Source organism: Toxoplasma gondii, chromosome IX (genome assembly GCF_000006565.2).
Source record: "Toxoplasma gondii ME49 chromosome IX, whole genome shotgun sequence".
Taxonomy (NCBI): Eukaryota; Apicomplexa; class Conoidasida; order Eucoccidiorida; family Sarcocystidae; genus Toxoplasma; species Toxoplasma gondii.
Window position 1 is genome coordinate 5,106,508 of NC_031477.1, and position 16,110 is coordinate 5,122,617.

General features: G+C 57.1%; 1 protein-coding gene across 1 annotated transcript; it reads right to left on the reverse strand.

Moving 5' to 3' along the window:
• Positions 1-641: 641 nt before the first annotated feature.
• On the reverse strand, positions 642-15,900 carry TGME49_304955 (serine/threonine specific protein phosphatase; the record flags this gene model as incomplete). Its single annotated transcript, XM_018782431.1, has 9 exons — positions 642-1,252; positions 1,596-1,988; positions 2,156-2,518; positions 2,864-3,127; positions 6,805-7,045; positions 7,573-7,754; positions 8,386-8,964; positions 9,395-10,023; positions 10,511-15,900. 9 exons carry the CDS (start codon positions 15,898-15,900, stop codon positions 642-644), a joined length of 8,652 nt encoding a protein of 2,883 aa, XP_018636121.1.
• Between the last annotated feature and the right edge of the window lie 210 nt (positions 15,901-16,110).

Below are 16,110 nucleotides of genomic sequence, written 5' to 3' on the forward strand. Positions count from 1 at the left end.
GGATATGCGTGTGAAATTGTTTACGTGACTTCAGTGTTTTACTGGCTCCCTCTGGATCCACAACACATATTAACAGCCCTATGGCGTTTCATAAAGCGTGTGAACCGGTTACGCGCCTATGCTGGTCGCTAGTCTTGCCTAGGTGTGGATAACCGATTGCGTCGTAAGACATGCAAGCTTCATTAATGACAACTTAAAAATACTATGTATCGGCTATCATAAACAGCACTGTAGTTCTCCAAAGAGTTTTTGCTCACTATTGGATGAACAGAAACACATCCGCGTTATGCCGCCAGTACCACGCTCACGAGGAGCTGGCAGACATGGCGCCAGCAGTATTGAACCGTACCAAAACTGTTCAATCGATATGATGGTTTATCACTAATAGGCACGGCTCAAACTGTTGTAATACTCTCAGAAGCACAAATAGAGCACCCCCCTTGGCATACATGCGATGCTCTTACGGAACATTGGTGATCACCCCCGGAAAATATCGAACTGGGGTCTCCTCGACGACCTCTTTTCACAGTACACCTTCGGGCGCCCATTTCGGGGAAACAGTTGACTCAACTGATTTAGCAGGACGATCGCGTACACAAGTACAGCAGACCGCTATATGTCGGGAGCGTACGCAGCCCTAGTCATTCATTGTGCCCGAGGACGCGGTCCAAGTCCACCAGGAAAGCAAGGACAACTCGAGTAGAAGGGCACCCTCTCGACCTTTTCGACCTTTTACGAACTAATTGTCGTCCAAGCGAGGCTTCCTCGAGATCTCGGAGCGTTTTTTGTCGCCGTCGCTTCTTGAGCCACTTAGCCACCGATACGACAGGCACGTTTAGCACGTACAGTAAAATGGCAACCATGAAAAGCTCTGCAGAAACGGTCACTCCCATAAAGCCAGCCCCTGCCATCAAGAATCCAGCTCCTGTTCCGAGGTCCCTTCGTCTGGCAAAATCGAGGGATCTTCTCATGTTTTCCCAACGCTGGGCAGTGTGATAATCCAGAAAATCTTGATCATCAATGAAGGGGATAAATCGCAACCCCACTCGACCCGCAGAAACGCGCCGCTCCGTGAAACTTTGTACCAGCCTTTCACGTGGCCACGTCGAGCGGTATGTGAGGAAGTGGCCCAGAAACATCGTTACCAAAGAAACAACATAAGCTGTGAACAGGAAGCTCATAGAGGAATGTAAGAAACGTCGAAACCTCACAGGCAGTAACGATGACCTGCTGCTGGATGTGTCTGTTGTCCCTGCAAAACACAAAGGACAACACATAGATTGACGCGACGCTTGAGCTTACCGACCTCATCAGCGTGATCAACCCAATCACATCAAACAGAAGCATCTGCGTATATCGCTCGAGGGTTTTCTTACCCTAGCTGTACCTGACTGTCACTAGCAAATGCATGCTCGCACAAGTAGACATGACCCAGAAAGGCACTCAATGAACCATGCATCTAGTCAAGCACGCACTCAATGAACCATGCTTCTACTCAAACACGAGGTCCGACTGCCAGGATGCTCGCGGGTTAACGGAGCATACGCAACGCTGAAATGCTCTCGTGTGACTGAGATAAAACACATGCTCCTTACGATGCTGCAACTTCCTCGGTCTCAAAGCTGAATGCCTCCGCGTCTGACACACCAGCTCGACCGGGTACACATTCGAACGGATTTTGTAACGCATGCCCATCAACATGCACTGGAGGTTGCTGCTTGAAACAAGAGCTGCTGCTTCAAAAGCACTTCCCATGTTGTCGCTGCTCTCTAAAGAGAGTGTCAATAATAGAGGAACCTTGTCGCCCACCGGAACTAAACCCGAATCAACAACACCTGTCTTCCGGTTTGTTTCCCTGTGATCATATTTTCTTCCCTCTGACAGTATGAGACGTATGACAGGACCAGGATCCATTGCTTCTGTTCCTGCGGACGCAGTCCATGCGTGAGCAACAGTCACGGCATGAGACCAAGGCCCTCGAATATCACCTACGAAGAAAAACAATACGGCATACGATGACCGCACATAAATATATGCAATACCCTGGTCACGCAAAGCTGCTTTGCCGCTCTGTCATGGGCCCGAGCTATTCTGGCACAGCTTCTGAGCTTCACTAATTCAGCCATAAACAGGGTTGAGTGAGAGGCTTAGTTACCTCCAAATAGTCTGGCATAATCTAGGGGCACGGCGACGACCTCTGCGCCCATCCCTGGGCAAAGAACAGCTACAGAACTTCCTCGTTGAAGAAGAGGACGCTCGTCGCTTTGTCCTACATGCTTTTGCCCAGAGAGAGGAGTCGATGACACTGGTATAGCGTCATCCCAAGTAGCCGGATAACTCTGCGCATTTTCTCCGTCGGACACGTTGTTGCCCATTCCGTCCTGTGTCACACTGTGGTGCGGCTGACGGGCGACCCTGCTGTCGTGAACCGTTGACAACACGCCTTCAGGGACAAGAACGAACTGTATCTCCCCCACACGGCGTGCAGCGACAACCGACACTACCGTGTACGATAAACCTGTGGAGTACGAACGCAGCACATCAAAGGAAGCGACACACTATGTCTCGGATCTAGTAGGGGTGGTCGTTTGTACTTTGAGCAGTTACGACATTGGTGGGGCTCATTGCAGGGACAGCGGCACGGCTTTTGGAGCTCCTTGGCTTTACCTTTGGCTCATCAAGCGCTGGTTACAATCTAACTTTACTGTCAACTATGTAGCGATTGGCACGAGTTTAGCCGCCACCGTGATAAGGCGCAGTTACCCAAAAGAGAAGCGACTGACAGTGAGTTCGCAGGACTGATTTCAATTTTGGTTACCTCGCCCAGATTCGTTGTACACTACCGTTATCGACTAAAGCTCACCATCCGCGCACAGAAGGACACCTTCCTCACTCCGTGACACGTGTATAACTTCTTTGGGCAAAAACGTCCGAGACATTTCTTCAGAAAAGACATTTTCCGAGCAAGAGCCGTCACTGGACTCCATTCCACTCTCCGGCCTCCCGGTACCTCTTGGATTCTGATCACTTCGTTTGCTGCTGTTTTTCTCAAGCCTCCACGGTGGTGACAGTGTACCGTGCACGAAGCTACCAAGGTCCCGAGTGTGCTTCGCCTGAGTGACGGTAGCTGACACCAGTACAAACTGGACATCTTGATGTGCTCTGACCCTCACTCCCCCGCCTGCTTCTTTTGTCCCGCTGCGGGCACTCGCCCCTTTTGTACTGTCGGTGTGCCCAACAGACGGCTCATCATTCCGGAGATTATCTGATACGTCCTCTTCGGATACAGAAGCAACAGTAGCCTCTGGCATCTCCATGCGGGGAAGCAGAACTACCCCGGCAACAGCAGCAAATAAAAAATAAAAATGAGATGCATCTCTCCTCATAGTGCCGTCGCCAGGACAAAATCTCAGACCTGTACTGATGCGTTCGCTCCACCGGCGGGTGAGACGCGTTCGGATGAATTTGACGCAGACGACCTTCTGTAGCGTTCCAGAGCCCACCACAATGAGGCAGTGCACCAGAGCATCGTGGGCAAAGAATTTATCTCAAACTGCAGCCAAATGTGCATCACGCTTTCGAATTCCCCATAAGTGTCCACGACACAGTGTCTCTGCCGAGGTGACGCTCTACTTGCCATCATGCCATGGAAAAGCTGTGACGTCGCCGTATCTGAAGCACCGCTGCACACGCCAACCGCCAACACACCCCTCTAGCACGGCGACCAGTACCACGTTTCATTAGAGACGAGGCTGTCCTGTCAGCAGGCGCCGCTCCCGACAGTTTAGGATGGAAGACTTCCCCCACGGCATTGCGGCGTTGCACCAAACGAGTGCTGCATTTAAGAGACCCTGTATATAGTAGAACGCCATGCGTGCCGATCTTCTGTGGTTGGTACGCAGAAGAATAACTGCACTTGAGTGTTCGCCGGCGGAGTCCACGGGTATCTTTTTCGTCGCTTAGTGCGTGCTTAATAAAGGGTCTCGTTGCTGACCAGAGAGTGACCCTGGCGACATGCATAGGAAACTGTTTAATCGTTGTCCGTGGCATCTACGTAAGAGAGCGGTTTCTGGAAAGCTGTTGGACGAAACATGGAAGTTCCAGACTTGCCGCGTATTAGGGGACTGTGTTGTGCGGACGTGACACAGGGATGAAGAAAGGGGAAAAATCGCTGACTTCCCCACTACGAACAAACAAAGGAACGTGATACACAGAAATGTTCCAAGCTTTGCCAGAATCACAGTAATGCCATCGATGGAGTCCCCACCTAGAGAGATGACTGTGTGTACACTCGCGGACAAGTCAATACACGAGTGGAAGGAGGGTCACCGGTGGGTGGACGCAACATCGACGTGGCTCTGCACGTGTTAACAGTGACAAATGTAAGATCTACTAGGGCAACAATTGCGAAAGGGTTATTGTGGTATCCGTGCAGCACGTTTTCGGGACGGAATAGAAACAGCACAGTGGTGGCTGACCGTGAACCCGAAGTCCGTGAAAAGCACTCGTTGAAGATGCACTGTGCGTGTAAAGAGAGCCTGGGTGGGGACAGATACGTTGTCGAACAGCGGTTTTCAGGTGTACGTATCGTAAGTGAGCATAACGAAATATGCGTTCAAATGTACATGGAATTCTTCAGTTTGGTAGAATCTTACATCGGATGTACACGTGAGTCCCAGAAACCTGGTCTGCCTCGGGAGGATGTCTAAAAGCGATTAGCCCTGATAGGGTTTTCTCTTCCTCAAGAATAACCTAACAGCAGGGAGCCTTGGAACATCATTTGCCGTCGAACAGTTAGCCGACTGGAAAGGAAGACCCCACTGCGTCGACTGAAAAACCAGATCAGGAGGAACCCGTTTGGGGGTGTCCGTCCCGTGTTCTTTTTGCCCGACGAATAGGAAACGCTGGAGGGGAGCACACTTATTTGCGGAGAACGAACGGAGGTTAATGCCGGTTTCTTTTGAGACGTATGACAGGGGCAACCGATTCCGTACACTTGAGGCAACGAATCCCGGAGGCACGCAAGTGACCCACTACCCGAACAAGCAACTGCTCGCCGAACCTCGAAGCGTCACAACAGGGATTTCGCCAGGCGATCATACCGCTGCGAGTTTTTAATACCAGCGACTTCGCATTGAGCAACGTAGTTCTAGAAATTGTCCGCAGCTGGCATCATTTGGAGAGCTAAACTATGACGGTTACAATATCAAGACAGAAGAAAATGTGTCGAAAGACGCGGCTCCACATAATCCAACGCTAATGGTGGTGAATTGTGGAAGAAATCGACGCAAACACGACGATGGAAGCTGCGCCAACGAGTCTGTCACTATGGTACCAACGGCTGATGCGGTACTGCGCTGTCACCTGGATAAAGCGCCCCGTGATTTCGTCTGGGAAATGAGATCCAGCGCTGATTGTTCGACAAGAACTACTAGAGTGTGGTGAGGCGACGCCGTGGTGGCGCAGAACTACGACACACGCCGTTGGCGACCCCTGTTCCTTGTGATTTATTACCGAAAAGGCTTTTGCAACGATGACACTGACGCTGAGAAGAGACACGAGGACCTTTGCGAACGAAGGAAAATGCATTCTGATGCCATCCGCACCTTCGTGTATCTCCCACACTTCAACCTCAATTTCGTTTATCTTGCTACGTTGTGACTATCTCTCGCGAGTTCCCTCTCCTTGCCCCCGTCCGCTTCGCTCTTCACCTTTTCTTCTGTCTTCTTTGGAATTAGAACCTCCACTGCACAGTTTCAGACCTGCTTTGTGTGTCCAAGTTGATTTCTTCATCCCCCCAGCTCTGCGACGTCCCTCTTTCTTCGTTTTTCACGATCTCTCGTAGGCAGTCCCTCCCAAGTCCTCCCCCCCTTCTTTCGCTGTTGTAATGTTGCTTCCTGTTTCGCGTTTTACACGTTCCCCGCTTAGAAACGGCGCCGCGTCTGTGGTTACGGCGTTCGTTCGCTCTCTGGTTCAGCGATGGCCTCCTCACCCTGATCGAGTGCGCGCTCGTACTCGCTTTCAAAATTCGCATCAGGTTCAGCCACCACCCAAGCGACGGCGACAGTGATATCGTCCTCTTTCCCGCCACTCGTGAAACTCGAAAAAACGGACCCCCGCTGGCCTCCGAGGCCTTCCAGGGCCGTTTGCTTCCTCGCTTCTTTCGCAAATGGCGCCTGCGCTGAAGAGTCTAGCGAGCGCCAGTACGCTGCCAAAGCTAATGCGCGTGCAATGTCACTCGGAGGAGTCGCACGGCTTACGCCGACTGATAGGTTCTTTGCTTCAGCCGGTGACAGAGCTAAGCCTACGATGAAAGAAACAAGACACCGTCGTTCGCTTCTTGAGATGCCAACATCCGGAATCCAAGGGAAAAAAATCTCAAACATGCGGTGCGTAACGCAAGATGGGGGTCACATAAACCCTGCTACACTCCACACACAGATCGTCTCAAACTAGAGTTTCTTCTTCAACGCCAATTGTCCATCCCGTCAAACTCGCTCACGCAGAGACCGGATAACCGCATACTCAACAGAAGAGGGCACTGCACCTTACGAGACAAACGTCGATCACAGCCCTGTTCTTGCTAAGATACCAAACGTCTTGGAGTGTCCATAAATGGACATCCGTGAAATTCCTGTAGGGATGTACGGAAAACGCCACCTTCCTTTCCGTGAGTTTGAATGGTGGTGTACATCAGTCACAAAGAACTTGGTTGTGTCTCTTCTTTCAGATTTCACGGGCAACCTAAAATTCGCATGTTTTCTTGATTTACATGAGAAAACCTATCGCGTGTGTGTGACTCACTGCTGAGTGCGGTAATCTCGTAGTCGAACAGATTGTCAAACAGGCCGTCGGTGCCGAGAACAATAAGATCTCCTGCTTCAACGCGCACGGTTGTCGACTCGATGCACGATGGCGAGTCCCCAATGGTAGAATCCAGCTCGCTGTGTTCATCTTTATCGCCGCCCTTGCCGCTACCAGAGGACCTTTCTTCTGCGCGCTGATGAAATTCCTTCTCCGCAATGGACACCAAACGATGCATACCCTACACAGAAACAACGCACAGAATGCCGAGGGCAACCTGTGAGGGCACAAAGACAGGCCAATAAAGAGGACGCGGGAACGCAGACAGAGTAGATGCCAGGGAAGCAAGGAGAGCAAACCCCATAAGAACAGGCATATGGAGGTAAAGAGAAAATTGATTTGAGGCGACAACAAACAGCGAGGGTAAGACGGGGAAGACAGAGAAAAGCGCGAGGCGCTCAAGGAATCAATCAACGAGAATGAAACACACTAACCTGAGACGCGAGTGCGCATGTTCCTACAACACACAGAGCCGCTTTAAGCCACCAGCTTGAGCACGTGAAGCCCACAGCACTCGTGGAGATAAAAAAAACGAGTTGTGCTCGCAGAGCGACTCGAAAGTCCAATGTTTGGGCCATGCACTCCTGGATTAAGGGAGAGTGGAGTAGCGAAATCTATGCTCCCTCCTAGGTGAACTACGTTGGACCATCACGGAACGCTACACAGACAAGAACAGGCCCTCCTCTGCATCCAACCCACTGGCCTCACCGTAGCTCGCAAGCGCTCCCAGTCCTCAGGACCAGGTATGTGGGCGAACTGATAGGGGACATTGAAGCTGTGCTGCATCCCCTTCACGCGCTTTACGACACTTAGAGCCGTGCCCCCGGTGCGTCTGTGGGCTTGTAGACGACGAAGAACCATCCCGCTGCTGTCTCCGAGATTCGCGAAACCTAGGGAGGTCGGACAGACAAAAACACAATGACAGACGCATTTTCACTGACAATATCCGCATGACTTTTTTGAGTTTTCTCCAGTGGAAAAAGCAGCCACGCAGCGGCGCTCAACACAGATACCCACGAAGACATGCATCCTACGGCATCCCAAACAGCAGGCAACTGCGAAACACCAGATGCATGCACGCGCATGAGGACGAGCAGCCGAAGACAGAGATGTGAGAACGTGGACGTTAGAAGAATCAGAGTAGAAAAAACCGGACAACAACTGAAGTAGCGCGACCCACGATCCAACGGCTGTCCAGCGAAAAGCGACAGTCATGGAAAAACAGGCACCGGATGCCAAGTGCCACTCGGACGCCAGAACTCCAGAAGGAAATCACGAAACGCACGTGTAGCGGAAACGTCGACATCTGTGGATATTCCCGTTCCCCCAATTCGACAGTTTCGCTTCCGCACCCGTACTGACCGCCTTGTGTCGTATCTAACCTCCCCGTCCTCCCCCCGTCCACGAAACCCGATTCTCTGCCTCAGCATCCCAGACACTATACTGTCGCCGTTCGAACTGAATTACACAGTTCTGACTCGAGGATCACCATATCCTAGAGACAAGATCTATTTCTCTCACCGAGGATGCCTTTGTCCTCGTCGAGCACGCCAACGAGCGCCGTGCTGCTTCCGTAGTTCTTGGCGTCTCTGTAGGCCTTGGAGAGTGCCTCTGTCGCGGCTTGGGCGGCATCGAATGGCTTTTCCTCGGTTGCGTCTCGTCTTTTCTGCGCGCCACCTTCCTTTGCTAGCCGCTTCTCTGCGTCCCGCTGGTGCGTCCAGAGAGTCTTCTTGATTCTCCTCACGTGTCTGAGCGACCCCTTCATCAGGTCCTGTGCGAAGGACTGAGGGTTGATGCCTGCGAGGTCCTCCCACTCGCCGACTCCGTCCGCCACGCCAAATGCGTTGCATGCACTGCTGATGAACCACGCGTCCTCGCCCCCTCTGTACCGCTTGTCGTCCCTGGGGATCGAGAAGGAGCCCAGCCACAGACACATGCGCGGCCGGCCCCCACCTGGGGTCACAGGGCCCCACGTGCCGCGCTGAGAAGACACGCCCGTACGGGTTTCGGTCGCGTTCTGAGACGAAGAAAGGCCCGACGGATGTCTGAGCTTTGCAGGCGAGGCTGCGCCGGTGATAGAACTCGAGGGCCCTTCGCCGCCTGGATGCAAAAAAATGACATTAGCGGCAAGAGCCTTGAACTCGCGAAAGGAAGGGGAAAATGCAAGATGCGGCAGCATGGAGGGCAAGACAGATCCAAAAAGACCCGAAACGACGCACAAGACACGGAACGAACCACACAGGCATATGCTGATGCAAGAGAAAACGGATACACACAGCATCGACTTTTTGCGGAAGGACACAGATTTGCGTGTGGTTATCCTTAGACCAGTCAAGGCTGAATTCGAGTCACGCTCTTAAGGGTCAAAACACAGACGCAAACGTGTTGGTTTCCGTCCCCAGGGCCCTCTGAAATTTGCTCTCGGCGAATCTCCGCTCCTCCAGAGTTCAGCACGAGCCGACAGAGATGAAAAAACTGAAGCGTCACACAGCGTGATGACCAGAACCCAGTTGACTTGCATGCAACCTACCGCTCGAGCGTCCGGCTTCTGTCGACCTAGGCGCCCCACCTGTCTCCGTCGTTTGGGCCTGGCGACCCGGGACTCGTGGTCGGCCTCCTGCGGGGAAGGCCGAGCCCGAGGCGGCGTCTCCTCGCGTGTCTTCCGTGCCCCTACCGCTTTTCCCGTGGCTGCCGGGGACCACGCGACTCGCGTCCCCTCCTTTTTCGCGCCTGCGCGCGCGTCTGCCACGGCCGCTGAGAATCACCTCCAAAATGCACTGCGGGAAGTCTCGCAAGCAGCCACTTAGGCGCCCCGTGTTGAGGTCAAGCCGCAAGCGTACCTCATCCTGCTCGGGCCCGAAGGCGACAGTGTTCGCCCTGTGAATCGGGCTCCGCGTCGAGAACACCGACGGCAGCTCGCGAACCCCGGGGCCCTGGTCCACGGCGAGGCTCTGGGGCGCTAAAGCGGCAGCGTACCCCGCCGGGGCGCGCGACGCAGACAGCGGCGAAGAGGAGAGCCCAAAGGCGAGAGGCCAACCAGACGCCCCGTCCCCGCCCCCCACACTGTCCACGCTGCTCACGGAGTCCGCCGAGCCTGCGCTCCCGACCGAGTCGGAACTCAACGTGCGACGCCGAAACCCTTCGAACGCTCCGAGGTCTCTGCGGAGACAAAAGGGAAGGAAGAAGTCACAAGAAAGTGACCGAGACAAACGAGAAGGCAAACGGATGAGAAAAATTGAGGAGAAAAGCGTCGCACGAAAACAGAGAAGCGAATTCTCGACGACAGGAAGAAAGGCAGAAAGAAGAGTTGACACTAACACACGAGAGAAAAAGAGAGACGACATATTTCTCAAGAAGATGAAAAAACGGGGAACCGGAGAGAAGATTGCGCCAGGATCGGGGGGGGGAGAAGAGAGAGAGAAAATATTTGGCAAAGAAGAGCAAAACGGGCGAGACACGAGGCACACGCGCAGACACAACGAAGAGCAACGGACCAGACACAGTCGATGCCCAGGAGGCAGAAAGCGCGGAATCGAAAAAAGTAAAACGCCAAAGCACCTAATAATTTCGCTTGGACGACCGCGCATCGCTGCGTCTATTCAAGGCCGCGAAACGACCGACTGGAGAAACGGAATCCACAGCCTACCTTTTCTGCGTTTTCGCCAGACGTTTCTGCAGTGCGCAGGGCCGCCGCCGAGGCGGACTCCTCCAGCTGGCGCCCGACCTTCTCCGGAGCGAGCAGACAGTCGCCCACATCGTCTTAGCCGCGTCTTCTGAACCACTTCCAGCGACAGGGCAAACAGCCCAGCCGTCCTCGCTTCCATCCCGACTGCTCTGGATCTTCTCTCTACCACCGCGAGTCAATCCGCCAGCAACATGAGGAGAGCCCGGCCCCAGCAGACTCCACGTTTCTCCCTGAAACGTCGCGGGCGTGAGGGTCGCCGCTCGTTCGACCGCGCCCGCGGTTGTCGGCTGCGTCGCCCCGCCCCAGTTAGCCAAGCCAAAAGAAGAACCTCCTGGCTGGCCAGCACGCTCAGGGGCCCCTCTGAGCGACCCTTTCGTCGGCTTTCCAGAAGCAAGAGGAGCTCCTGAAGCTCCTGCGTTCTGCTCAAGGCGCGGTGATGTCTCTTGCGAGCTTTCTTCCAAGTTTCCTCGCAGGTCTTGTTTGTTTTCCGGTCCTCCCGAAGCATCATTTCGTATGTTCCTGCTCGGGCTTTGACGGTGTCTTTCTTCTCTCTCTTTTGGCCCGCAGGGGTTCCGCAGGCCCCTGGTTTCGCCCTCTCCATCGAATTTCCTGTCCTCTTGCGGTGCCCCCTCTATGCCTCCGTGTGGGGCTGGTCCCTGCGAGGCAGCATGAGAGAGAAGTCGAGACGCACAGGTCTTGGCTCCGACTGCTCGTTCTTCGGGTGTGGGGGAGGTAGTGGCTTGCAAAAAAAGCGTTTCGCCTGCAGGGTCCGACAAACACCGTTGCCCGAGGCCCGGACAGACACGCGACAGCTTTCCCGACGCAGAGAAACATTCATCGCCGTAATCTTCCTTCGCCGCCGACCTCCGAAGGACGTGGCTCCTGGGAGTCGTTGCAGCCTTCGCCACAGGGCCTCGACCCGACTCTCTCTGCCCTTCTGTCTTTTTCGTGTCCGCCCCGAACGCACGACCTGTGCTGGGCGCAGGCGACTTGGGTCCCGTCGATCCTGTGCGGTTGGGCTTCATCCTCTCTCCGATAGAGGAAAAGGACAAAACGGAGGAACAGGACGAAAGCGAGGAAAGGCTCTGCTGGGGCTCGCGTGCCGGAGGGGCGGGAGCATCGCTCAGAGAGAGAACAGATTCAAAGGAGATCGAAGACGAGACAGACAGCGAAGACGCGCAGTTTCCGGCCCCAGAGATCTCTGATGAGAAAGACGCCTGCCCTTGATGGGGTTTACTCCGCGTAGACCCTCTACGCGCCGGCCCTTCGCCTTGCTTCCGCTCGCCGTCTCCTCGGGCTCCCGATCCGCTCTGTTTCTTCCCCGTCTTGCGTCGGAACCCTGCCCCCCGCCCGGCCTTGACTCCAACTTCTGCCCTGGAGAGTCGCGCCCTGGTGCCGGCCCTCTGCCGGCTGTCTGTCTCCCGCTCGGAGTCGGAGGAGCTTGGCCTGGCTGAGGGTCTGCGCCCCCCACGCGCCGAGGGGCTGCGGCGCCCCTCTGTGCGTCCTCCGGCGGAGACAGGCGACACCTCTCGTCCACCTGCGCGTTCCTCTCCGCTCGCGCGCCGCGAGAAGCGCCATCGCCTTTCTTCTGGGCGCCAAGAAGACCGCAACTCGCTCCCACCTTCTTCCCCTTCGACGCCGGGGCCCGTGACGAGCGTCGCATCTGCAGGAACGTTGGTGAATCGCCAGAGCTTTCGACGCAGCGAGTACCTAGGCGGGGACATGAAGGGGCGCGGGTCGGAGTGCCGCGCGCTACGGTGGGGCGAGTGGCTCGTCGCCCTCAGGCCGCGTCTCCAAGTCAGCTGGTCCCGATCTCCGTGACCCCAGTTTTCGTCTGAACTCCTTTCCGAACTCTGCTCCGACAACCCCTCGCGGGTCCAGGATACAGCGGACTTGCGAGTTTCTCCGCCTCGCCGTCCCTGTCGCGCTCCCTGGCCCTCGTTGCACAGATCCGTCTCCGCGCTCGTGCCTCCTCTGCAGTACTCGCGCACTCCGGAGCCCCCGCCGACGGAAGCGACAGTTTGCGGGCGGGCGCGGGGCGCGGGCCCTGGGACTTCAGTGTCCTCGCTAGACCTGTGGTCGAAACCGCGAGAAGGTGAGTGAAGACCGCTTTCGCCTGCAGACGCGTGGACTGCTGGCGAAGAAGCGGGACTCGCGTGCTTCGGCGCCCCGCGTCCTGGCGCCCCATTCAGAGAGCCCTGCGATTTGTCGCACGCCGAGTGACCAGCGAACGGGACAGACGGCCCGTTGCCGTGAACACGCTTCCTGGTTCTCTGCTCCGGCGCCCGCTCTGCGCGCACGTAGAACCGCCCAAACCGCGAGTGTATGTACACCTCGTGGCAGACGTCGCGGAGCTCGGCGAAGAAGGGGAAGCGGCCGAGGTGTCGCGCCAGATGCGAAGTCCGCCAAGAGGCCACGGTTGAGCCCAGAATCGCCGCAACCGCGGCCCGCGACTTTCGCCACTCTCGCGAGCGCGTAGGCGGCAGGGACTTGCCTCGCCGCTGCATCAGCTCGGCCGGCATCGCCCCTGGCGCGGGCCCCACGGGTGCGGCGCCTGTGGGGCGCCAGGAGCCGCGACGCAGCGCGCCCGGCAGGAGCAGGCACAGGGAGTGGGGAGCCACGGTCGCGTCCGCCGGGAGCGGAAGTCGCGCGAACGGCGAAGACTCCGCCGCCGCGTCGGGGGCGGAGGAGACAGGGCACGAGTGCGGGGCTGTGTGGAAGCGCGAAAAGGGGTAAGAAAGGTGGTCTTCTGCCACGAGACCCGCTGTCGGGGAACTGTCCCGTTCATCCCTTGCAGGGCCCCCGGCGCCCCCGGATTCAACTCTCGAAATGCTTATGCCCGGCGTTGGTCCCACTTTGGAGACACCCAACAGCGGCACACCGCTTCGATCCGTGCTGCCTTGCTGCGCCTTACCTGCCTCTCTCGCTTGAGACCAGCGAACACCTCCAGTTGACCCTCCGCCTCCCGAGGCTTCGCGACCGACACACGACCGTGAGGGAGCGAATCCAGAAAGAGCAGGTATTTCTCGCCCCGATGGACCCCAGGAGGCCCCGATCGAGACCTCACTGTCTCTAGGCGGCCCCACGTCGTCCGCCTCTTCAGTCCCTGAGGTGCGGCTCCTGGGTGGCGTTTCCGTCGCGTCGCGCGCGGAGCTCGCAGCCAGAACCACACTGCGAAGAAGGCTCTCTGGAGAAGAAAAAAGGGAGTCGTCAGGGGAGTTCGTCGCCGAGAACGACGGAGGATTCGATGGCCAGTTTGGAGACAGGTCACTGCGCACCTCGCCCGCCAAAACTCCGTCCAGATTACCCGCGGCAGGCAACGCCCCACGGTTTCTCCCGCCTCCCGCGTCTTCTGGCGCGTCGTCGTCGGACAGCCCGCGAAGTCTGCAACGCGCTCGGTACCGTCGCGCAGCGGGACTAAGACCCGAAAAAGAACTTTTCTTTCCACCTACCTCGCTGTCACCGACACTGGCTGACTCCGGGGCCTGGCGCCCTCCGTCTCCATCGCCTTTCCTGTGGCTCTGCAGCTGCCTCGGCGACGAAAAAGAAGATGCGCCACCTTCCCCCGGCCAGTCGCCCTGAGAACCCGCAGACCTCTCGTCACGCCCCAAACTTGGTAAGGACCCTGTGCGCTGGCGTGGAGGCCCCTGCGGGGCCGTGGGGTCGCGCCTGTGGCCAGGGCCCCACAAGGACGCGGCAGAAGATGCAGACAGAAGTTCAGAGGCCCACTGGACAAAAGGGTGCGGCGAAACCCCAGAGACCTCGTCGCCACGCGCAGCGTCGACCCCTGGCGGCGCGTCCCCGAGGCGACTGGAAGACAAGATCAGGCGCTCGGTGTCGCCGTCCCCGTTGAGTCCCGACTCACATAAGTGAAGGAAATCGTGGCTGGAGGCACGGCGGCTGTGAAGACTCTCCGGCGCCTCTCGCTTCGACCACAACGAAGTCGGTGCAAAGATTCCGCGATGCTTCTGCAGGAACGAAGCCAAGTGGCGAGCATGCGATCCATGGGGCCCTGGCAGCGTTTGCAGGTCCCGCAACAAACGGAGACTGTTCGCGGTCCTCGCGGACCCTGTGGGGTGCAAGGAGACACCTGGATCGGGCGCGAGGCCGTGACGCATCAGCAACAGGCGCGCACGGTTCTTCCCCAGCGGCGCCCCGCCCCGAATGCCGGTGCCTGCGTCGACCGCATGGAGCGACACGCTCGACCTCGCGGCAGGGGCCCGAAGAGAGACGTCACTCGCAGGGCGAGGCGCCTCGAGGCTTGCAGACGCTCCTGGAGCCCCAGAACCTGTTTCCAGCTTCCCAGAGTCTCCCGACTCTGCAGAGGAGACTCCTGTCTGTGGCGAAGAGACACCCGTTGCTTCAGAGGATAAACAGAGTGTCTGACTCGCCTCGTCTTGATGCCCCTCACCGTGGCGGGACTGCGCCTCCGACGTCTCTTCTCCGGCTCGGGGGCCGAACGAATCCCCCTTTGTCTCTGGAACCTGGATGCGCGGTTCAGGCGCCGCTGCGGTGTCTCCTTCACTCCCCGCCTCTGAAGCAGCACAGGCCTCGCCGGATTGCCCAGACAAAATCCGCGCATCCACTCCACCTCTGGAGACTCCCGTGCCGACCACAACTCGTTGTGGGGCGCCCCTCCCGGCGTCGTCGTCTCCTTTTTGTGAATGAGAAGCGAGCGGCGCAACAGCGGCGGCGCTCGAGGTCGCACAGAGAGAAGACTGGGGAGAGGCCAGCTGTGTGTCTGCATGAAACGCGAGGGCCTGGTGAAAGTCCAGGACTGGAGAGCAGGCGCAGGGCGGGGGTCCGCCCGGCGCGCTTCGCGGGCCCGGTCCCGAAGTCCCAAGGGTTGCCACAGCCGAGGTGGAGCCGGCGCTTCTGGAGTCCCAAAAGACGCGGTGACAGAAGCTGTCAGCGAAGCCGATGGACTGCGAGGAAGACGAGAGTGACGCGCTGGACGGACAGAAGTGAGAAGAGGCAGACGGACAGCACGAAGACACCGACGATGAGACACAACCGACGGAACGCGCGCCTCGTTTTTCCACTCTCTCCAAGTGGCTCTCCCCTCCGGAAGAGCGGCGAGAAGGTCCCGCACAGCCGCTGTCCCCCAGAGATTCACAAGCCCCAGAAAAAGCGTCGAAAGGGGCGAGCTGGGGCGAGACACCCCGCGACTGGGAAGGCGTTGCCGTATGCGCCGCACGCTCCACGGCGAGAGAAATGGAGACAGCTTCGTCTGCACCACGCAGAGGAGAAGGCTGTCGAATTGATGGAGTAAAAAAAGGAGAGTCTTGAGATGGCTTAGACGCCCCGGCCGTCATGCCTCGGGTGCGCCGGGCCTCTCGCGCAGGCGGCATGCGGAGAGCGCGAGAAGACGAGGCACAAAGCAAATGCGTGGTTCCAAATAAGTACAGGTACCACAGCGTGTTTACAAATACTTCAGAAGCATCTTGTGCACTTGTCAGGAGAGAAGCGCGAAACGAGACACAGCCTCGCACATACTCGAAGGGCAACGCCCGCGCTTATAGAAACGGAAGCGGTGCGGCCTCGCCGGGCGCTGCGGGTTC